Raw genomic sequence first — 22,534 nt, 5'->3', positions numbered from 1 at the left:
AGGGGCAAGGGGGGGGGGGGAGAGAAGAGACGGAGGATCCGGGCACCGGGAGGGGTGGTGGGGAGAAAGACGGACCAGGAAGCGGAGGGCAGCGCCAAGTCTCCGCTGAGGGCCCGATCCACCGCCAAGCACCCCTGAGTTGGGGAGTGGGCGCCTCGGAGCAATGCACAGCAACTTCTCAACATTCAGCTCATCCAGGGCTTCTCTGTGTATTTGCTCCAGTGTTTCCACAAGCGGCAAGTGAGCTTTTTTTAAAGCTCGGCATGCGGGACATATTAAATGTGCGGAAACGAAGCCCGTTTTAAATCCGGGTATAGCCCTGTAGCTGCTGCTGCTGCTGCTGTTTTTAACTCTGATTACCCCCTACCTGGCGCGCCGTGCATTTGGGGCGCGTGTGTGCCCGCTTGTGTACAGCCCCTCTCTCATGAATGATAGTCTTATCTCATGCATATGAGATAAATCGAGGCTTTCTCCCCTTAGATGACTGCCCAACGCCGTCTCCTTTTAGCAAGAAGAAATGAGCAAGAATTTGGGTTTATTGAATCAAACCGGGAACTGGAAAACGCGCGGTGTGCGCGTTTTGTAGACTAAACCCGTCCCGAAAGGGCAACAAGGTTTCTCTGCCTGTCAGCAAGGCCTGTTTGGAGGCCGGCAGGACCTCGCCGTGGTAGAAGGAGCAGACGGAGTCCAATCTGGTTTGGCAGGAAAATATTTGCGCCCCAAAGAAACGAGGAGGGAAATTGGTAGCAGTTACTTGTTAGTGGTGGCGGCGTGGTTTTGTATCAAGAAGGCAATGGGGGTCGAGGTGCAAATATACTATCTAGAGCTCCCTAGGTTAAGATAAACTTCATTGTGTTGCAGGCTCCCAGGGCGTGGGTGAGGTCTCTGAGGTGACCTTCGGGGAGCCTCGGTGTGTTGCAGGGGCTCGGATGCGATCAATAGGTTTGACTTGATCAGCTAAGGAGCCGGGGGAGGAGAGGGGCTAATGAAGTAAATGCAAAGATCACTATCTCCTCCGCTACTCCTCCAAAAGTTTGTGACGTTTCCCCCCCCCCCCTTTCCAAATTTCCGCAGAGGAGCGGTCGCCTCTTTTGAAGTGTAAATGTCCCGAGTTGGGAGGTGAGCGATGAATAGCGGGGACAGGAGACCCTCTTTGAAAAAGGAGAAAGAAGATTCATTTAAAGTAAAAAATGGGGAGAAGCAGCCAAGCCTGACAGGCCGCGAGCGGGACTTGGGGAGTTTTCCCAAAGATAACAGAGAGGGGGTGGTGGAAGGGAGGGGAGGGGGGGTTCTTTATAGTTATTGAAATCCAGTCCTTCCATCTGTTTGGGGAAGGAAGAAGGGGAAACGGTTTCAGGGATCCTACTTGAGGAACAACCAACCCCCTCAGGCTGATAGGGATTGTTGTGTGGATTTGATTGTTGACAAAGCAATTCCTCCAGGAAGTCTTGCTCGGAGAGGGGCAGAGGGTGACACTTCGGATGTGCCGTGAGATTAGAGGCTCTCTCTAACAACTCTTTGGATGCCCGGAGAGCACAACTGATATGCCTATTCACAGATAAAGATGGCAACCGCAGCGATCTGTTTGTTTTCAGGGCCGTAAATATACACATATATAATATGGTTCTCGCGCTGGGATGTTTTATAAGACCTACGGCTGCAGTTAAAACAACATTCTATATCTATATGGGATTTGGTGGCATCTGCGGCTCTGCACGACCTTCTTGCAGCCGCTTCGCTTCTCTCTTGTTGGGGAGCCCGTCACTCCGTGGAGAAGGCAACGTGGGGACGCCTTTTCTCCAGGTTTGCATTTTTGCACCTGCCCACTTTCCACCCAAGCATTGGGCTCTGGGTGGGAGAGGCTTTTTTCCCCCCTCCTCCTGCTGTAGAACCTCGATAAGGAACAGGCCCACCTCCCCCGCTTCCACTGCCTCGTTCCCACAATCAGAACTATTGTCTCCTAAATATAGGGTCAGCCTATAAACCTGCTGGAAGACAGAATGAACTCCCCTGTGCGCTAATGACGAGGCGGGGAGGGCGGCGAGGGCCTTGCGGGGAGAGGCAAACAATAACCTCCTAGGAACAGATGCACCCCCCCCGGGGGTGCTGCGAAGGAAAGAGCATGGGGGGGGGGTTACAAAATGGGTCGGCTGGGCCTAAGTCACCGCTGTTAGTTGATGTCCGAAGTGGGGTTTATACTTCATGGGTTGTGGCCTGCTTCTTGCAGATGAAATATGTCTGGAAGAAATAGCACGAAAATACCAGAAACTACCTTGTTTCATTTCCAGTAAAAAGGTGTGTGTGGATATTCGGTATAATTTAAATAAATTCTCTGCGCCTTTTCTGGATCCCTTCCCGATACAGTCGGGTGTGTGTGTGTGTGTGTTTGTGTGTGTGTGCAGCAACTCCTGGGGGGGGGGGGAGGGGAGAGATTAAGTTAAAATCCGGTTACTTTGAAACTTTTCCCTAGGTCTGGCGATGGAAGCTGCGCAGAAAGCAAACCGCGGAGCGCCATCTACAGGCGCAACCGGGAAAGGGGATTTCAGCGCCTTCCCCTTTCTCTGTATTCGTTCCGGATTTGCTTCAGAGCAAATCATGTTTTCCACCTGTATTCTGAGCAGGGTCCCAGGCACACTAGCACAGCCTACCTCTGCCATCACCCAGGCTCCAGCTCCACCCTGGTCGGGAGCGGCGAGGGAGGCATTCCTTCTTTGATCTACAGCTTCGGCTGCTCTCCTCAAAGGAGTTGGAAAAAGTCTGAGGTGGGGGGAGGAAATTCAGTCTGGGATCGAGGTGGAGTGGGGGGAGGCGAACAGCACAATATCCAACGGCTGGGAGGGGTGCAACAAAGGCCGTGGGGTGGCGAGGAGAGGCAGCGTGCGTAATAAAATAATATATTGCATTGCCGGTACAAAAATTATAGGCGAACTCCAAAAATATTATATTGGATATGGCCATAATTAACCAACGACTCCCACGGCCCAGTTATTCGAATTTTAAGCCTACTTATTCCCATCGATCACAAGAGCGTTGTGGGCATATTAGAACTGCCCTCGAACCATTTCCTAGGATAGGCCCGTGGCAAACCGATCTCTGATCCAGTGAAGGAGAAGGACGAGAATTTGGCGCGGGCACTTTCTCTGCTGTGTGACGCGGGCGAGGAGAGTCCTCAGAAAACCCGTCCAGCGATTTTTGTTTTTGAAAAATAATAATAATTAAAGCCGCCGAACACACAAGCGGGCCGAAAATGTCCAGAAAAATAAAGAGAGAGGCGCTTTTGTAAACACAGAGCGGGAAAAGAGACGAAGAGAAAAGGGAGAGAACATCAGCTTTAAGTGCCAATTTGATTTATGAGATGGAGGAAAATATTTCATCAAGGAGATCCTTGGCTTAACTGGTTATTAAACAAAGAGGTTAGTTTGTGACAGATAAGCGGAGAGGTGGGAAGGATGGATCAAAAAAGGCAGAGGAAGACGGAGCGGCGCTTCGCCTAATGATACAAGCCGAGGAAGGCAACAAAAACCCGAGCTAATATTCACATCTGTCTGTTTATTAATCTCAGGTTGGTTCCCGACTCTCTTTCGTCAGTTTCCTGCGCGTGTTTTCTGATTCCACCTCTTTCAGTTTTTACCAGTTTTTGAAATCCATATACTAATACATATCGTACAAAAAAAAATAATAAAGAAAAATTAAAAGTTTAAAATGAAAACGGGAGAGGAAAAATAAGAGACAGGGTCATTAAGTCATAACACACACGCGCGCTGTTTTAAAATTCTGTTTCTAATGGAACGAAATGAAAATGCGGGCAGAGGTACAAAAATCTGGGACGTTTGAAACAAGCCCCACGAAGGCGGAAATACCCAACATATTTACTTGGAAGCAAGCCCCATTGGAATCAGTGGGGCTTGCCTCCGAGTAAACGTGGTTGGGACTGGAAAATGACTGACAGCTACCGCAAAAAAGTGTTTTCCATCTCCTCCCTATGCCAGATTTTTCTTACGCCAGAGTTCGAGGCGTTTTTAAACTGAATTCCCCGCAGGCCCTTCACACAGCTGGTTCACACGACCCTCCCGATGCCCAGATTAATCCCCGGGACCTCGAGGGCCTCGTCCCCAATCGCTCAGGTCTGCGGGTGGGGGATTGGGGTGGACAAGTGCCTGCTGGCTTTGCTGGCCGCAGCCCCGACCTCCAGGCCACTCGAGGGGGAGCGCGCCGAGTTCCAGCGATTTAAGCCGAGGCCGCTTCGCTGCCCGGGCGGCCCCCGCGCCTCCAGATCCGACCCTTTCGCCTGCGTTTGACTGAGGGGCAAACCGGGAGGGAGGGCGCGCGCTTAGGCGCGCGCGCAAAAGTCGATCCTCGCCTTCGATTCGGCTCCAGCAGCTGAGATTTCTGGAGGCGGAAGGCCTCCCACATTAAAACAAATAATGGCGGCGGGGGAAGTGTTTTCGGGGGGGGGGGGGCACATTTACATCTACATCGGCAGGCTTCCAACGCGCGTAAAATACGAAAGTAGACCCCTTCATCATCCCATGGCGTGGGAGAGGGAAGAAAACAAAGCCGCGAGGACTCTCTGCGCCCGCGGACTTGCCAAGGTGCTACCCAACAGTTGATGCCCCCTGCGAGTTTCGTGGCCCTTCCCGGATCCCCCGATCGCCCAACCAACCAATCAACCACTCCGCGCCTTCCCTATACCTCGGCGGTTTTGGTCCTCTCCCCTCTCCCTGGTCTTCTGGATCTTCTCCCCTCCCCCGCGCCGGCACCCACACACAGATATATTTATTTGTTGGTACGTATTTTATTTTTATTTTTGAGGGGGTGCGTTTTTCGCTTTGGCGGTGACAGAGCGCCGGACCTTCCTCGCCGGGTCTCCGGCGCTGCGTGTTGGCGAATCCGAGAGTGTTGGAATCTATTGCCTTTGTCTGACAAGCCATCCATCTCTCTCTCTCTCTCTCTCTCTCTCTCTCTCTCTCTCTCTGTGTGTGTGTGTGTGTGTGTGTGCCCGGCGAAAAAGGGAGGGCGAGAGCGAGAGGGGAGGGGGCGGAGGTGTGTGCGAGGGAGAGGGATAGCGAGAGAGAGAGTGTGTGTGTGTGTACGGAGAGGGGGGAGTCCGGGGTGAGATCTGGAGGGGGGTTTGCCGCTTTTAGAGAGGCGCACACCGGCGACGGCAGCTCCATTCTCCAGGCAAAGCTCGTGGCAAGCACATCCCACCTTGTGCAAAAAAGAAAAAAAAAAAGAGACGGGGGGAGGAGAGAGAGAGAGGAGAGGGAGGGAGGCGACAAGGAAGGAGGGAGCGAGCGAGCGAGCCAGGGGGGAAAAAGTCTGGAAGGACCAGGAGGAGCCGGGTTTCCTCCTTCGCCCTCCGCCTAGGGAACCCGGAGCAGCGGAGTCAGAAGCAGATCCTCGACGGCGGAGAGAAGAAGCGCCTGCCTGGGTGACCCACCGGCCCATCGCTCCCGGATTTGCCGCCGTGCCGTCGAACGAACTTGGCAGAAGCGAACTCCGCGGCGCCGGCGACTTGGAGAGCCGAGCGCGACGCTGCTGCGCTGCGCCGGCCCGACGGGGCCCCCGCCATGCCGTGCACCTGTCCTTGCTCCGGGTGGGGATCGTGAGCGCCGCCGAGGAAGGAAAGTTCCCTTGGCCCTCCGCCGGCCCAGGACCGGCAGCGAGGGAAGAAGGGCGACCCGGGGGGCGGCGCCACCACCGCCGCCGCCGCCGCTTCGGCTTCTCCATCTTCTGCTCCTAGTCCAGGCCGTCGCCCGGCTCCCCGTCGGCGCGCCGAGCCGGCTCCCCGTCCGCTCCGCCGCGCCTCCGGCCCGATTCTCCCCCAAGTGCCGAAGTTGACTCTGCGCGGCGACACGGCGGCGTCAGCCGACTTCTTCCCCTTCCTCTGCCTCCCCATGGATATGCACTGCAAAGCAGACCCCTTCTCCGCGATGCACCGTGAGTACCGGCAGCAGCCCTCGGCGCCGCCGCCGCCTCCTCCTCTCCTCTCCCTCCGCACCTGAGAGTCCCTTCCCCGCTTGCCATCTCCGCCGGCTGGAAGGTGAAGCAGGAAAAAGGCCGGGCAGCCCTGGCACCCCTTCCACTTTCTAGTGGACTGCGGGGTGGGGGGGTGGGGAGAGGTTTTAGAAGGGACCCCCTCACCCCAAACTCCCTTTCCATAGAGCCAAATCTTTGAAATAGTTCGGAGGAGTTCTGGACTTTAAAAAATGCAACCTAGGGCTTCAGTTAGGCAGGAGAAAAGCACGTAGAATATAATGAAATTATAATTGGATAGGAACATAATGTAGTGTGCTTATAAGACGTCGGTATAAATCTATATACTGCCTTTCCCCTTAGATTTTGCATTATCTGATTTGTAATCATTAAACGGGGGTCAGGAGCGGAAATGCCAGCCTTGGCGTAAGCTGAGAGCGCTTCCTTTAAAATAAGGATTTTAAAGGCCTTTCTGTTCGATTTGATTTGCCTTCTCTGAAGTTTTGTGCGTTGAGCTTTCCGTTTGCCACATCCACCCCCCCCCCCGCCGCCCCAAATCCTCGGCCTCTTTTAAATGCATCCATGTCTGACGCGGAGGGGCAGAGGATCCCCGAATTGTTTCTCTCTCAATCCATTTCCCGAGGAGCAAAACCCAGAAATCAAGCTGGCTCTTGCTTCTTATTGTCGCGGCTCACCGTCGCCTTGCCTAACACTTTTTATTTAAAAGGAAATTGCGGAGAAACAATTCTGTTTAAAACAAAACAAAAAGCAACAACGTTCAGTTGAAACCAGAGAGGGGAGACTGAGAGAGTCAGTAAATGAATAATTAACAGCAATCCCTAACTTTTGACATCCTTAACTTTCAAGCATATGCCCTACACAAAAATCACGCTTAAAAAAGACACAAAGGAGGGGGAAATAATGTGTTAGGAGTTAAAACGTATTTTGGGACTAGGAAATCGGGCGAAAAGGACCGATGTTCCAACCAATAAATACCTTTAAAAAAAAAAACCAAAACCGACCGTTGTCTATATTTTTCGCATTTTTTGACATTTCGTGTCAATCACCTGCCTCTTATAAAAGCAAAACTGAAATGATTCCAGCTGCAGTTTGATGTAGGAATGTTTTAACAGGCCGAATCCCACATTAGGTATATCTAGAACCATTTAAAATTAAACAACGTGGCTCATCGGAAGGTTTAATTCCCTCCTGCAAATGCGGGGTTGTTGTTTTTTTGTTTCTTGGAAACGGGGTGAATTTCGTACCCCCACAACCTCTTCTGACTTGCTCCGGGTAGAAGCGTGCGCCATTCAACGAGCGCCCTGCGTTACAAAGGGACGGCCGGAGCACGAAAAGCGAGAAACAGCCGTAGGAAAGGAGAAAAAAATAAAATAAATACAGGCTCTAACCCCGAAGGAAGTGAATTCAGAACTTGGGCTGGTGTGTGGCTGGGGAGACGCAGGTGCAATAATCTGAATTATTAATCCCTTAATCTTTTTTGCATCTGTTGCCTTTTAATACTCTGTAATGCGAGTTATCAAAGGTGCCCTGAATTATTCAGGAATGAGGTGCTGCAGAAATTGCCTGCTTGGTAACTTTAGAGGCAACATCTGCAGAAGGTGACCCAGACAAATGAAGGAAACAAACAGATACAGAGTGAGAAAGAGAGGCCGGTCAACGCCATTCCACCTGCAAAAATTAAAAAAATAAAGAGAGACAGTGAAAAGTGTGCGGTGGATGCTCTGCAGGTTGTGGGGGGGGCCGGGGAGGTTGCAGGAAGACGACCTGAAATCCCCTCTTAATTTCACGAAAACAAAGCCGTGGCAGTGGTTGGGGAGCGGCGGCGCGGAGTGCATTTCTGTGCAACCTCCCCGCCAGTAAATAGGATGTAAGCGGGCTTTAGAAGCCGAGCATCCTGGAAGGTGCTTGGCGAAGAGGTGAAAAAACTCTATTTGCGAGAAAGGACTGGGATCGATCGCAGGGGCAATGAGAGTTTCCACTAAGTTCAGAGCCAATAAGTCAGTGTCACTGAGTACCGAGGAGGGTGGGAGCTCGGCAAAAATACAAACAGATCATTTTTCAGTAAGCTTGGGGAGGAAAAAAACACCAAAGACTTAAGATCTCTTTTTTCCCTTCCTTCCTACCTCGCCCAGGCAGCAGCAGCAAAGGTTAGGTCCGTTGTGTGCGAGTTAAATGCAGCGCGAGGAAAGCGCTCTATTCACCTTGTGGGTGTAATCACTCCAGGGACCTCTTGACACTTAACATCGCTCCGGTACCTATTCCAGTTAAACACCGGAGAGGAGGCTTCAAGCAGCTCCCCAGTCCACGGCAGGTTCCGCCTGGGCTGGAGCGCCTGAAAGGGAAATATTTCGGCTTAAGTGAGTTGCGGATCGAGGCGCAAGGGAGAAGGGACCGCGGGGAAAGGCTTATAAACAACAACGGGGGGGGGGGGGAGGTTTCTCTTAGAGCCTTTTGGCGCTGTCCAAAACATCCAAACCCCCACAGATTATTGTGGCAAACGCTGGATTAAAATCCGCTCCGTGAAATTCCTGCGTCGAGGACAGCAGGGATAGACCCCTGCCCCGCTGGATTTAGCTAAATTATAAATTATTAGACTGCTGCAAAAGCAGCTCAGGTCTGGGAGAGTGTCTGAGGCGGGGAGGATAAAGAGGAATACATAAAAAGATATATGGCTTAAATAAAAAAGAAAACAATGCGCACCCGAAGCTGGTGTAAATTATTATTCCTCTGGAAAATAATTCCGCATAATGGGAGAAATTATGCTGAAAAGCAAAGAAAGGAAAAGGAAAGATATAAAATGTTAGTGAGGGGGGAGAAGAAAAAAAGACGGACTCCTTCGTTCTATTTTGATACCAGCGTCTATGTAGCAAATTTAGCAATAATTTTGCTATGAAACAATTGAGCGGCCCCTCAGAAAGAAGTAGGATTTCGCCCGTGTCAGAGGATCGAGCCCGGCCTGTTTGGAAACTTGAGCGGAGCCGAGTGGAAATATAAATTGAGGGAAGAAAAGAGAGAGAAAAGGAGGGGAGAATTTGAGGAGACCTTCCTCCCGAACAGAGATTTTGGTTTCCGGTGGGAACGGCCAGGTCAATCACCTGCCACCCTCCCTAGGGTGGGAAAGACCCTAAAAAAAACCACAGGGGAGCCCCCAGCCCAGTTGGGCGCCAGGAGAAGTCTCCCTTCCCCGCGGGGGTCGAATCCTGCCTGCCTGCCTGCCTGGCTTCCCACCCCACCCCTTCCCCTGTCATTGGCGACTTGTCCGGCTTAACTGCCCCGACTAATGTTTTTCTCCCTTTCCCCTCCTTCCCCTCCCCTCTCCTGCCCTCCCTTCCCCACCCCCGGTGTGCGTGGGTCTTCGCTGGTGTGTGCGTGTTTCTTCTCTCTCCCCAGCAGGGCACGGGGGTGTCAACCAGCTCGGGGGGGTGTTTGTGAACGGCAGGCCCCTGCCGGACGTGGTGAGGCAAAGGATCGTGGAGCTGGCTCACCAGGGGGTGCGACCCTGCGACATCTCCCGGCAGCTGCGGGTCAGCCACGGCTGCGTCAGCAAGATTCTGGGCAGGTAAGGCCCGGGCGCGCGTGGGGAGGGCAAGCGCCGCCAGGGGCGGGGAGGGGGAGAGAGAGAGAGGCGCCTCGGTTGCCCCTTGGCACAGTCTCGGTGTGGACCTGGAAGCGGAGCCCTAGACCCCGGGGGCGAAGGGAGGCCCGGCTCGTCGGCGCTGCGCACCCGCCACCCAGCACCCACGCTCCTCTCTTGCTTTCTTTTGTCTGGCACTATCTTAAAACAGGGACCTGCTGTGGGTTCGGAAAGAGGGGGAAAAGCCCACCAAGCAAAGAAACAAAGCGATTGCAACCCAATTTGCTGTGAGACCAACCTGCAAGTCTCCCCTCCCCGCCTCCTCCTCCTCCCAGCTAAGACAGGCCGGGCCCTACTTTCTCTCCACCCCCAGGTCAGCAGGAACCAGCAGGCCGGCAGGCTGCCTCTCTCTCTCTCTTCTCCTCCTCTCTCTCTCTTTTTCTTCCTTCTCTCTCCCCCCCCCCCCTCCGCCAAGTAGATGTCACCGCCCTACAGCAGAGCTCAGCTCAGAGGGGGAGTGGGGAGAAGGCGGGGGGGGGCAGCTGAGCCGAGTGCATGCCAGGGAGGGGGCTGGAGGGGGGGTCCAAAAAAATGTAGATTTTCCACTATCACCCCGCTTTCTTTGCAAAGGATTTGCAAAGGGATTAGCATTTGCCCAGCGAAGGGCAGAGAGAGAGAAAGAGAAAGAGAGAGAGAGACAGAGAGAGAGAGAGAGAGAAAAAGATGCGTCTGGGTTTTTTAGGGGGTGGGGGAGACCCGGGACCAAGCGCTGGGGAGGAAATTGGAGTCGAGGAAATCCCACTTAAAAAACCCCACAACTCTCAGTTTTCCCCTCCCCCACGGTTAAGTGTGTCTAGCTAACTTCTCCTGGTTGTAGGTTGGCATGGGGAGGGGGGAGTGTTGTGGCCAGGGTGCCCCCGGCCTCTGCATCGTCCTGCCCCGCCGAATCAGGCGTTACGCGCGCCAAGGGCCTGTGGAAAATTGGGGGGGGGTGTTTCCGGGGGCTGACTCCAGGCAAGGCGGACCCCGCAGCCCCAGGACGGGATGCGAGAGTGGGGTTTCCCTTGCAGATCCGCGCGGGGGGGGGGGGGCGCGGGAATGCGGGGTCCAAAAATCGCCTCCCCAACCCGTTGGTTTGTGTGCACGTGTTCTGGAGCGGCGGTGGGCGCGGGGTGCGTGGATGGAGGCTTCCCTGCAAGGCTCCGGGGCTCAGCTTTGAACCTCGCTCTGCGCTTGCAGGTACTACGAGACCGGGAGCATCAAGCCGGGCGTGATCGGAGGCTCTAAGCCCAAAGTGGCGACCCCCAAAGTAGTGGATAAAATCGCCGAGTACAAGAGGCAAAACCCCACCATGTTCGCTTGGGAGATCCGGGACCGGCTACTGGCCGAGGGCATCTGCGACAACGACACCGTCCCCAGCGTGTCCTCCATCAACCGGTGAGTCGCACACACCGGCGCCTCCTGCGCCCCCCAGCCTCTGAGCGCCACCGGGTTGCTTTCCTGGCGGGACACCCAGCCCGCCTTCTCCCCCCACCCCGCCCTTGTCCCTAGAGGCCCTGAAGACCCCTGCCCACCCCAACAGACGCTTCCTCTCTTCTTCTCTGAGTCCTCTCTCTCTGTGTGCCTGTCTCTCCCTCGCTCACACTTCGTCTGAAAGGACAAAAAAAAGAGGTCTCCATCCTAACTAATGGAGCCACTCCAGTTTCCGGGCGCGCGTGAGAGCTTCTGGACCGCTTCTGTATCTGCTTTAGGGCGTGCCCGTGGGGCTCCGACGGCTTGTCTTGGTTCGCCGGGGCAGATTTTCGAAAGGAGGTGGTTATGGGGCTAACGAAATGTAGGGTGGCGACGCGGGTAGGGGGAGCAGGGAGCTGGGTCCGCGGCGCATCTCCCCAACCGTTGTTTCGGCGCGCAATTGGCGACCGGGTTGTTGGGGAAAAGAGGAGATTGACGCGCTCATAGTATCTTTGCCTCCCTGGGAAAGACGGGCGCTTTCTCTCCGGTTAAACCTCTAAAAACATGAAAAGCTCCTATATTGTGGGGACGATTGCCGTGCCGTTCAAATACCAGATGGTGATTTGTCTTAAACAGTCTTAACTTCTACTACTACTACTTCTTTTCCTCCCCCTCAGATAAGAGGCCTTTCTTTCCCCCTCCCCCGGGCAATGACGCTTCCTTTTGGAGGAAGAAAGAGCCCTCGCACCTTTTCGAGCCCCTCGGGAGTTGGAGAAACTTCTGAAAGGAAGATTCGCTTAGGTCAAGGGTTACAAACAGTTGTGTGCTTGCCTGCGCGCAGGCGCCTCTGCCTGCGCTCTGTGTGCGTCTCACGCGTATTTTTCGCTATCTCGATTTTAGTTTGGCAGCTTTCTAAACATCTTATTTCGTGTTCCCTGCTGATGTGTGCCTTTCTTTCTTTCCTTCCCAAGTTTCTGGATATATCATAGGGGTGGCGCCCCATTTGTGTGAGTGTGTGCCCTACAAAGTGGTCAGAGAGTAATACCAGCCTTGTACATTTCACTGTGCCTTCTTCCAAAGCAGGTTGTCTGCCTGTCTTTCCACCTATAGATAACTAAATAAATAGAAGACAGATACCCCTGTGATAAGATCCAGTGCTGGTGTTGAGACAACAATGTAGCAGAATCAACTAGAGAGCAATATATCCCCTGTGCTTTCAAACACAACACAGTAGGACAATTTGCACACCTGCAAAAGGCAGAACACAGACTGAAAACCGTAAATACCCTCCTTCAAAGAGAGACACTCCACTATTCCATGTGCTGACGTTGGGAAGACAAAAATCATGGGCGAGGTGATCTGGAGACTGTGATTTAGATAGGCACACACACTATTGGTTGTGTTTGAAAGAGGAAAGTGGGATTGAAGGACTTCAACGTTCTGTTGTCATCAGTTACAAAGGAATTAATGCCGGCTACATATCTGAGCGGATTTTTAGACTTACCTGTATTTGTGGCTCCCTTATACCTAGCATGTTAAGAATGCATGTAAAGAAAAGAAAACTCTAAATGGATGTGTTTCGAAACATACAGATTGAGATGCAAGAGTATTTTCTGCCACAAACTGCAGAATGGGGCAGCTGCTGCAAATATCAGAGATATGAATCTCCATGTAGGAAAAAGTAATATAGAAAGTCGCCCCACAGAGACAGTTGTATCCAGATGGACACAATGGTCTAGCATCCATCTCTACAGCTGCTTGGCTAAATAGTTAATCACGAAATACATAGAAAATGTAGCCAATTACATTTTTTTAAAAAGAAGTCGTTCTCACCAATAGGAATGGGGGGGGGGATGCTTTTTTAATTTATGTGGTTTCCATAGAAGATTTGTCAAAGTTCTAATGGCCAGGAGGCATTTCCCCCCCAAGTTGGCATCTTCGATCAATGGCTTCTAATATTTTTGAAAATGATATGGAATTATCCCAAATCATCTCAAAACAGCAGGTAAAATTAACTTGGAGAATGTACCTTGGCTAAAAAAGATCCCCCCAAACACACTGTCTCTGTAATATACTGCAAGGCTATCCCAGGAAATTGTCCCTGTGTGTGCCATCTGTATTAAAATGGTTATTAAGTTATGAACAGAGTAACATAATACTGATTGGCTAATTATACACCCTCCTTTTGAAAAATCCCAGATTCTACCGTCTCTGTCCGGGACTGAAATAATAACACTTTGACATTCAGGTACCTTTTTGGAAGCAGCTGTAGAAGGGCAGTCAGGAGAGAGAATAACTCAGCACCTCAAAATTGCAGGGAGGGAGTTTCATTTTATTCGGGGTTTGTTCCCTCCTGAGAGCAGCACACTTTTCTTGGCTAGTGCAGAAAACCTGCTCTTGGCGGCTCTGACACATGTAACTATCAGGCAACCATCCTAGTTTGGTGGTGGTAGAATCTGTCTTTAGGGAATCAAGCAGTTTTTGCATGAGGATGTGATGTGCAAAAAGCGAGGGGCGGCGGTGTTTAAAGACCACACCCCGTAGAACACACAGAATCTGGTTTCTTAGCCGTAGCAACCCCCCCATCCCAAGCCCCACATTTGTGCACTGTTTATCTTTGTGTACAATATGCACACGGTCTTCTGCTTTGGCTGCTTTTCTGGATCAGGACTATTAGATTTCACCCCCTGGTTGCTGAACGAAAAGGTCAGTTCCGAGTTTAGGTAGCTCTGAGTTTACCTTTAAATATTGACTAGATGGCAACTTACCAGAGGAGCAAGGACCTTCCAGGGGCAATTGCAGCAGCTGATGTTAGGCATGTGGGAATAGAATGAGTAAATTCCACAAATGGTTGTGTACGCACAAGCCCAGGGCATCGCCTTGAGACTCAGGCACTTCTTAGATCCAGCTGGTATCCATTTAACTGGGAGACCTTAATTTGCTCGGTCTGCCCCAAAAATGAAGTTAAATGTGTCCACACAAGCAGCATTTGGTATCGTAAGGTCTGATCATACTCTTGGCAAATATTCCCCCAGAAACATGGTAAATATGATTGCACCCATTGGGTCCTGAGAGATCTCTCAACCTTCTGAAATTCAGTTTTGAAGAAGGTGCCCTTTTTGTTCCCTTAATAATTAAAAGTTATCTTGGTGCATATTTTTTTAAAAACACCAGCCTTTCATGCCCTCCCCACCCCTTCTTCCTTTCACTCATTAGTCAAGGGGGGATTTGTTCTTGGAATTTGAGGCACGCAAAAAATGACTCAATTTAAGGCCATGAGCAATGGCAGAAAGATGTGAGGAACCCTGGAACTGAGAAATACGGGAGGGAGTAATTAGACCCCCCCTCCCAAAAAAAAGCCTGATGCTTTTTCCACTGAGCACTATTTCCTCCCGCAAACTTCTGTGGGGAAATCACTGATCTTTACAAGAGTGCAGAAAGGAAGGTTTAAGTAAAAAATCCAAATGCAAACGCTTGTCCGATATTCACAAATATTGGGCGGGCAGATAAGCAGGTGATTTCCAGTTCACATGCATGTTTAAAAACGATGACGCAAAACCATGTCGTTATTTTGCTAATGGTTTGCCAGCGTCTTGCTGATGTGGCCTGCAAATTCATATTTGCACAATCGTTTGCGACGGAACTGCCCTCCGCTGCTCCCACTAGATTTCTTAACTCTCATGTGGGAAATGAGTGTTTACGTTTGCAAACGCAAATATTCGGAAGTGATGCCTCAGTAACAGGTTTCAGATCTGGTGTCTTGAAACTATAAGAACCGTGTCATTTTGCGCGGAGTTTGTTTATTTTACTTTATATTTCTACCTCGCCTCATTTGATCACTTCTGTGTTCCAAGACCAAGTGCTACATAATGACAGGCATAAAGTCAGAAAATTTTAGTTTCTTTTTCATGTGCAAAACGGAAGATTCTTTGCAAGAAGCCTTTAGAGCTGATTGAGCTGGAGTCTATTTTTTCTCTTTTCAGAAACGGCACAGTCAAATTTTGGATACATAGATCCTTGAATAATCATAATATAATTTTAATATCCCTTTTTATATGTTGGAATATATGGGGTATACCGTGGTACGGCAAAATAGAAGAGCAGTCCCAACTTTAAAATTTGCAACCAAAGTATCCTATCCTTCTTTCTGCTCACCTATATGGTATACGAAATAATAAAAATGTCTTCTTCCTCCTCCTCTTCTTTCCCCACAATATGACTGTATACCTGCATTATAAATTTACTGCCGATCAGTGCTGAAAAACAACCGGGAATTTATTTCTGTTTTGTTATGTGTGTGCCTGCGTCTTCTTCAGCTTTTGTTACTTTTGAGATGAGGCGGGCCATAAATCAAGAGATAGATAGATGAGAACCTATGGAAGGTTTGTTACTTCAGGTCTCGATGTGCTGCTTTGATGAGGAGCGAGTGACCCCAGTATCATTGACCCTAGTATGCGAAAAGCGGAGCTTGGGAAACACAGATATCTCAGCTTTGAAAGTAGTAACTGGTATGAAACCAGAAAGAAAGAAAGAAAGAAAGAAAGAAAGAAAGAAAGAAAGAAAGAGAAGGAAAAGAAACAAGAGAGACTTGGACATAGGGGAAGCACTTTGATGACTTAAACCTATGACAGAGGCTGTAGCGATCAGATGGTCTTTTAAGATACATGGAGGGGGGGGGATCAGTTCCTGAAATGGGCAGCTGTCTCTGAACAAGCCGCAAAGACACTTCCATATATTAATTAATTGGTAAAAAATAAAGTTAAGTTCAATGGGGCACTATCCTGTGCAAGGGAGCGAAGTGTAACTTCAGTTGTGTAGATTGAAAGTGAATGAAACATGTAGTTCTGTTCTACATTTTAAAAGGGAGAAACTTTCCTAATTCTACCATTTGTTCTGCGCAGGAAATATGCATAGCTGGCTGTTTTTCTTATTTGACTGGGGCTCATTTCACATGGTTTTACTGCCTTCCTTAAAACAAATCCCACGACACCCACACAACTGTCTCCTCTTGTCCCTCTTGTGCTCTGATTTGAAACTGTCGGGCAATTTCCAGAGACCGAAGTATTCCCGTAAGGAGAGTTGCCAACTTTTGAACCCCACCCCGGTGACTTGACCATCAGTTTTACCCGCAGCAAGTAGCAGGGGGTAGTGTTGAGCGCCGTGCCGTGGAGAAACTTCACCGGCTGCTTTCTGCTGATGAGATCCCCTCTATAAGCACAAGAGCAGGCCGAGCCAGCGTCAGTTGGCAATGTCTTGTTTCTTGTGGGATCTGCTTCATCTTGCTAGTGACAAACAGATTGTGTGACCCACTCAACTTGCTGTTTCACCGTAGCCATAGAGAGTGCGGGCTTCTGGCTTTTAAGCCTGACTGTCGTCCCTCTTTATAGGACCATGTTTCTGAGGTGCGCTGCAGCTTGTACTGTACTGCAGTTGCATGTCACCCAAGGGGAGATTATGCTTCCTCTTGCCTGGCTTGGTGCCAGACAGAAAGAGCAACTTTTTCCCTCTCTCTGCAGCACTACCAGAGAAAGGGTTCGCTGATTGCTCCTTAGATTGTGGCACAAAAGTCTGAGCACACAGGCTGTGCTGTTTACTTGCTGTGATAGATTACAGATGCGTCGTTCTCAACTCTCAGATAAGTGCATCACACGGTATGGGAAATTATGTTATTGGCTTTCAAGGCTGTTTTTCTATTGCATTTCTGGATAGAGTCTTACAGCGGAACTCTCTTCATGTCTACTCAAAAGTAAGCCAACGGGGCTTTCTCTTGGGTAAAGGCTAGAACGGGATTGCAGCCTTACAGCACAATCCTATGTGTGCCTACTCTGAAGTAGAGTTTCCTTGGATTCAATTGAGCAGTAGATTCATTGGGACTTACGCTGAGGTCCAGCGCCGAGGGCCTTCTGGCGGTTCCCTCATTGCGAGAAGTGAGGTTACAGGGAACCAGGCAGAGGGCCTTCTCAGTAGTGGTGCCCGCCCTGTGGAACGCCCTCCCGCTGTATGTCAAGGAAAGAAACAACTACCTGACATTAAGAAGACATCTTAAGGCAGCCCTGTTCAGGGAAGTTTTTAATGTGTGACATCTTAGTGTATTTTTGGTCTTTGTGGAAGCCGCCCAGAGTGGCTGGGGAAACCGGGTAAATATGTTTCGGGTGGCAGTCTTAGTCGGTCACGATGTTTGCAGAAGTTCCCATGGTAATGTAGCTTTTATGAAACACACATCTAAATAGCACCAGTGACATTTTTTAGGAGCAACTGAAAATCACAGAGCAGGGTGCTAGCTTTCATGATCCGCAGAGCACTTCCTCAAGCGTTTGACGAAAAGCGAGAGGTGGGATGGGTCAGCATGGCTGCCTGCTTTTATTTTTGTTATCAATATACCATGAAATATCTTATTGCCATGATATTGGGGGGGGGGGAGAGGGGAGAGGCTATTGCTTGGCAGAAAGCAGAGTGCATTCAGGGACCCTGTTTGGGTGGGAGCCAATGGCGTTGACCCCAGTGAGCGACTCTAGGCAGCCAAGGAAATTTGGTTGCCATAGGCCTGACATCCACGTATATATCAGATGGGAGTTGTTGAGGCAGAGGAGAGAATAGTCCATTAGTGCAGGCTTCCTCAAACTCGGCCCTCCAGGTGTTTTTGGCCTACAACTCCCATGATCCCTAGCTAGCAGGACCAGTGGACAGGGATGATGGGAATTGTAGTCTCTAGAGGGCTGAGCTTGAGGAAGCATGCATTAGTGGCTCAGATCCCATTTGGGTGCGTGAGTGAAACAGCTAGAAATCCCATGACCCTAAGGTTCCTGGAAGGTTGCTAGGGAGTTCTGGGTGCTGTGATTGCAGGCAGACTAGCTAGAAGCAGAGCAATTGGTTGAGAGAGCATATAAGATGTCCCTATTTTCATTGGAGGGCATGGAGTTATGCGACCCCACCTCCCCAAGCCAAGAAGAAAAGTAGCTATGCAACCTTTAGAAGACATCTGAAGGTAGCCCTGTATGGGGAAGTATTTTTTAATGTTTAATTATGTTTTAATATGCAGTAGTACCTTGGATCCCGAACGCCTTGGTACTCGGACGTTTTGGCTCCCAAAAGCCGCAAACCCAGAAGTGAGTGTTCCCGGTTTGCGAATGTTCTTTGGAACCAGAATGTCTGACGGGGCTTCCGTGGCTTCCAATTGGCTGCAGGAGCTTCCTGCAGCCAATCAGAAGCCGTACTTTGGAAGTTGAACAGATTCCATTCGACTTCCAAGGTACGACTGTATGTTGGAAGCTGCCCAGTCAGATGTGCAGAGTATAAATAGTATAATAATAATAATAATAATAATAATAATAATAATAATTAGTACATCCCTATTTTCATGGGAGAAATGTTGGAGGATATGGGAAGAAGCATTCTTCTTTTCTGATTTAAAGTGTGAGTTATTCAAGATCCATGGTGTATTTTTTTGGGATAGGCAAAGGGTCTGCTGCTCTCACATCATCCTGCCCCGTGTAAACAGATGATCTGGGGAGCCCTTTCGTGAGTGTTGCTGTTGTGGGATGAATGGTGGGTGGTGACTGCGACTGGGCCTTCTCTGGTGTGGCACCACAACTCGGTTAAACAAGCTCAAAGTGCCAGGCAAAGCCATTTTTATTTCCCCTTTGCGCCTGAACAGATACTGCTGTTTCTTAGCCTTCCGTTGGCTGTGGGTTTTAGTCTTGTTCTCGCCACCCGCTGCTTTTATGTTTTATTGTAGATTAATTGCTGGGGTTTTTGCCTTTTAAAATTTCGTTTCATGTGTGGATGATGTGAGCTGCCTTTGAAGACCCCAGTTTGAAGGCGGGGTATAAATATTCCCAATCGATAAATCAATACTGGCCTTTCTTTTTTTCCTCCACGTACGGTCACTGGCAGATTGTCATACGATACACAGGCCAGTGTATTTGAGTCGGCTTCAGTTGTCTGTTTACTACGGGATGCAGTAATTTGTAAACAGAGATCCTCGTACATGAGGCACATTTTTCTTTCTGTTCCTGCAAAGTATATGTTGATTGTGAAGTGATGCTCCCAGAAATCAGTGCAGCATCTGATGCGAGAGGCGCAGGATGTGCATAACAAGCAAAGATAAAAGCACAGGAAGTTTGGGAACCTGGAGCAGCTTTTCTGCATCGTTCGGTTATATATAATGCGTAATCCTGAGTTTTCGGCTTGCGCCGTTCTCCATAAAGAGAAGAGTGGCGTTAACATGCTCAGGGAAAAACAAGTAGAATGGGAGATAGTTCTGTGGAGCATCTGTCATGCATAGGATTGCAGGATTCCCATTGATCAGTAGGGCTTGCTCCCCATTGTGTACTATGTACATTTACTATCAGTGGTGGACTTGGAGCTCTCAAATTTCAGCAGTGCCCTGCCGAAATCTGACACACACACACACACACACACACCCTGCCTCTTGCGCCGTGTTCTACAGCATTGTTTTGGCGCCCCCTGCAGTGCGGCACCCAATGAGCCTCACACCCGTTGTGCCACCCTAAAACCGCCTCTGTTTACTATTGACATTTGTTTGTGACTTAGTTCCATTGAGCGCATACCAGATTTACGGTTCAGTAAAGGTGCATATAGGGTCAGGCTGTGACAAATCTGGGATTCTTCCAATTTCAAGACTATAGGGAGCAAATGGTTATATGGAGGGGCTCTAGAATTTGGGGCATAATGTGATTGCCAAGGAAAGGAGTGTGTGTGGGGGGGAGAGTCCGGGGTCAAGAAATAAAGCCAAGCGATATCAGCCCCAAATGTGTGTTTTCCCCCAGCCAGAAAAACTTCTAAACCCCTGTGTCATTTCCCCAGCAAACCCTAATGCGGATTTGCAAGCTGCAGGCTGCGCTATATATGGGCAGAGCTTCCTAGCTGCGGAAAGAGCGTTAAGCAGCACCTGAATTAAGCTTTACATCAATTAATTTGAAATACCAGAATTTCAGGGTCAAGTGCTTTACTCTTCTTTACCCAGCAGGGGGCTTGTTCTCAGGGCTCTGTAGGTTTCATTTCCCGGATTTAAGATTTCAGGATCAGGAAAGGGAAAAGCGCTGTGTTCTCATCAGACAGGATGAAAGACGTGAGGAAATTCTGAGCGAGTGCATATCCGTGGTTCCCTTCAGCTTCTTCTCATGATCAGCTGAAACGATATCCTTTAATACGGCACAGAGATACAGAACACTGCTAACCTTAGCAACTCCGTGATGGCGTTTGGTGCACAGGAGTGAATCAAAATGAAAGGATAATAAGACTGGGTTAAAAACCCTCCTTTCTAAATATCCCGGTATTTTAAAGGGAAAGCGTTCCCACATCAATAATGACGATGTTACAAATGGAGAACCTGAACAGTGCTAGGCACTGTAGAAGAAATAAAATGAGAAATAATTGAACCCTGTCCGAAAGTTTACAGCCAGAAGTTAGGACTAGAGGACGGAAAGGAAAATGGAAACCAGGAAAAGTCCAGATGAATGGATGGGTCTTAAGAAGCGCTTGGATGCAATAAAAGAGAAAGGGAGTCAGTTCTTATATTTAAAGGCGTACCAGTGAAAACAGAGAGAACTAGCCCTGCAACAAAATGTTTCCGTATGGGATGCTCCTTTTCAGGATATTCCATTCCATATCCCCCCCCCCCCCGACCTGATTTCCCATCCAGTGGCGTAGCGTGGGTTGTCAGCACCCGGGGCAAGGCAAGTAATTTGCGCCCCCTAACCGTGGATTTTAGCACTGATTTTAGCACTGCGAGTGCGAGCGCCCCCCCCAGATGTTGCGCCCGGTGTGGCCGGCCCCCCTGCACCCCCCACGCTACGCCACTGTTCCCATCCCCTCCCCATAGCTGCTCAGGGCTCCTCCATGCTGTTACTTAAGGAGAATATTAAGCTTCTTGTGTCGCTATTAATTCTCCATGGTGCATATGACATTAAAGGACAATACGGGTGAGTCCTTAGTCCCCCATTTGGATTGTTGTATAATAATAATAATAATTTATTATTTCTACCCCGCCCATCTAGCTGGGTTTCCCCAGCCACTCTGGGAGGCTCCCAACAGAATATTAAAAACACAATAAAACATCTAACATTAAAAACTTCCCTAAAAAGGGCTGCCTTCAGATGTCTTCTAAAGGTCAGATAGTTGTTTATTTCCTTGACATCTGAAGGGAGGGCATTCCACAGGGCGGGTGCCACTACCGATAAGGCCCTCTGCCTGGTTCCCTGTAACCTCACTTCTCGCAGTGAGGGAATCATCAAAAGGCCCTTGGAGCTGGACCTCAGTGTCTGGGCTGGACAATGGGGGTGGAGACGCTCCTTCAGATATACTGGGCCGAGGCTGTTCTTGGGGTTCCCTGCCATTTCCCTGCTGAATATTTTTTCTTTTCTCCTCCTACTTCTGCAAACTTCAGGCTCCCCTGAGCCTGCTGATATCTCCCTCCTTCCCCTTCATGGATGGTGGCTTTTCACTGCATAAGCGACAGCACTCGTTGCCCTGAGCACTGGAAATAGTGGGGAAGATATAACTTTCGGTTCAATTAGACGTTTGGCACCTCTTCTGAGAGTCCCTTGAGAAGGATAGGGAGAGAGTGGAGCAGGACCATGGGGGGCATTTGAAAGTGAGTAGAAGGAGCTTAAAGTGAAGACGAAGAGGGGAAAAGCAGTGATGAAAATGAGCAGTAGCAGCAGCATTTAGAACAGACTAAAAAGGTAAAGGGACCCCTGACCATTAGGTCCAGTTGTGACCGACTCTGGGGTTGCAGCACTCATCTCGCTTTACTGGCCGAGGGAGCCGGTGTACAGCTTCCGGGTCATGTGGCCAGCATGACTAAGCCACTTCTGGCGAACCAGAGCAGCGCACGGAAACGCCGTTTACCTTCCCACCGGAGCAGTACCTATTTATCTACTTGCACTTTGATGTGCTTTCGAACTGCTAGGTTGGCAGGAGCTGGGACCGAGCAATGGGAGCTCACCCCGTCGCGGGGGTTCGAACCGCCGACCTTCTGATCGGCAAGCCCTAGGCTCTGTGGTTTAACCCACAGCGCCACCTGCGTCCCTTAGAACAGACTAGTGGGGCTGAAAAACAGGAGCAGGAAGAGCAACAAGAATGATGTTCCAACAGAGCCATGAAGGTGGGTCATGCTAAGGACACAACCGCTCTTTTCCTCTGAGCTTTTAACTACATGTACATTTTTAAAGAGATTGAGTGGGATGCTGTTACAAGGAGTGAGATGGATCACGTCCTGGGATAACTCCTTGGGGTGACTCCTAGCTGTGTCAAAGGACCTTATTTGGAGATCCCTGATGGCGGGAGACCGACTGCTGGTCACCTGGTTTATTTTCCTCATTTTTCAATTTCCTGTCTTTCAGTGCTTGTGCACAGAAACTGAGAATACCATGTGAGAAAGCTCAGCTGAGAATGCCATCTAGGTGTGCCTTTAATTTCTTTCGTTAAACACCCGAAGCTGAATTGGCACACTTTTGTATACTTTGATTTAATATCCATCCCGTTTAG

At 49.8% G+C, this 22,534-nt stretch overlaps 1 protein-coding gene across 17 annotated transcripts in view; it reads left to right on the top strand.

Annotated features, from left to right (window-relative positions):
* The window catches only part of PAX2 (paired box 2), a 152,482-nt gene that overhangs the window by 7,776 nt on the left and 122,172 nt on the right, over positions 1–22,534 (top strand). For 5 of the 17 annotated variants that reach the window (XM_083440456.1, XM_083440459.1, XM_083440455.1 and 2 more), the window contains exons 1-4: positions 5,802–5,940; positions 9,388–9,556; positions 9,783–9,944; positions 10,811–11,008. In XM_083440456.1, the coding sequence (XP_083296582.1) occupies positions 5,898–5,940; positions 9,388–9,556; positions 9,783–9,944; positions 10,811–11,008 (572 nt within the window). In that variant the 5' untranslated portion in view covers positions 5,802–5,897. The other 12 variants (XM_083440461.1, XM_083440449.1, XM_083440453.1 and 9 more) reach the window with 11 other exon arrangements.

Source organism: Podarcis tiliguerta, assembly GCF_965153285.1.
Source record: "Podarcis tiliguerta genome assembly, chromosome: 5".
Lineage (NCBI taxonomy): Eukaryota > Metazoa > Chordata > Lepidosauria > Squamata > Lacertidae > Podarcis > Podarcis tiliguerta.
This window is presented reverse-complemented; position numbering and strand designations above follow the sequence as displayed.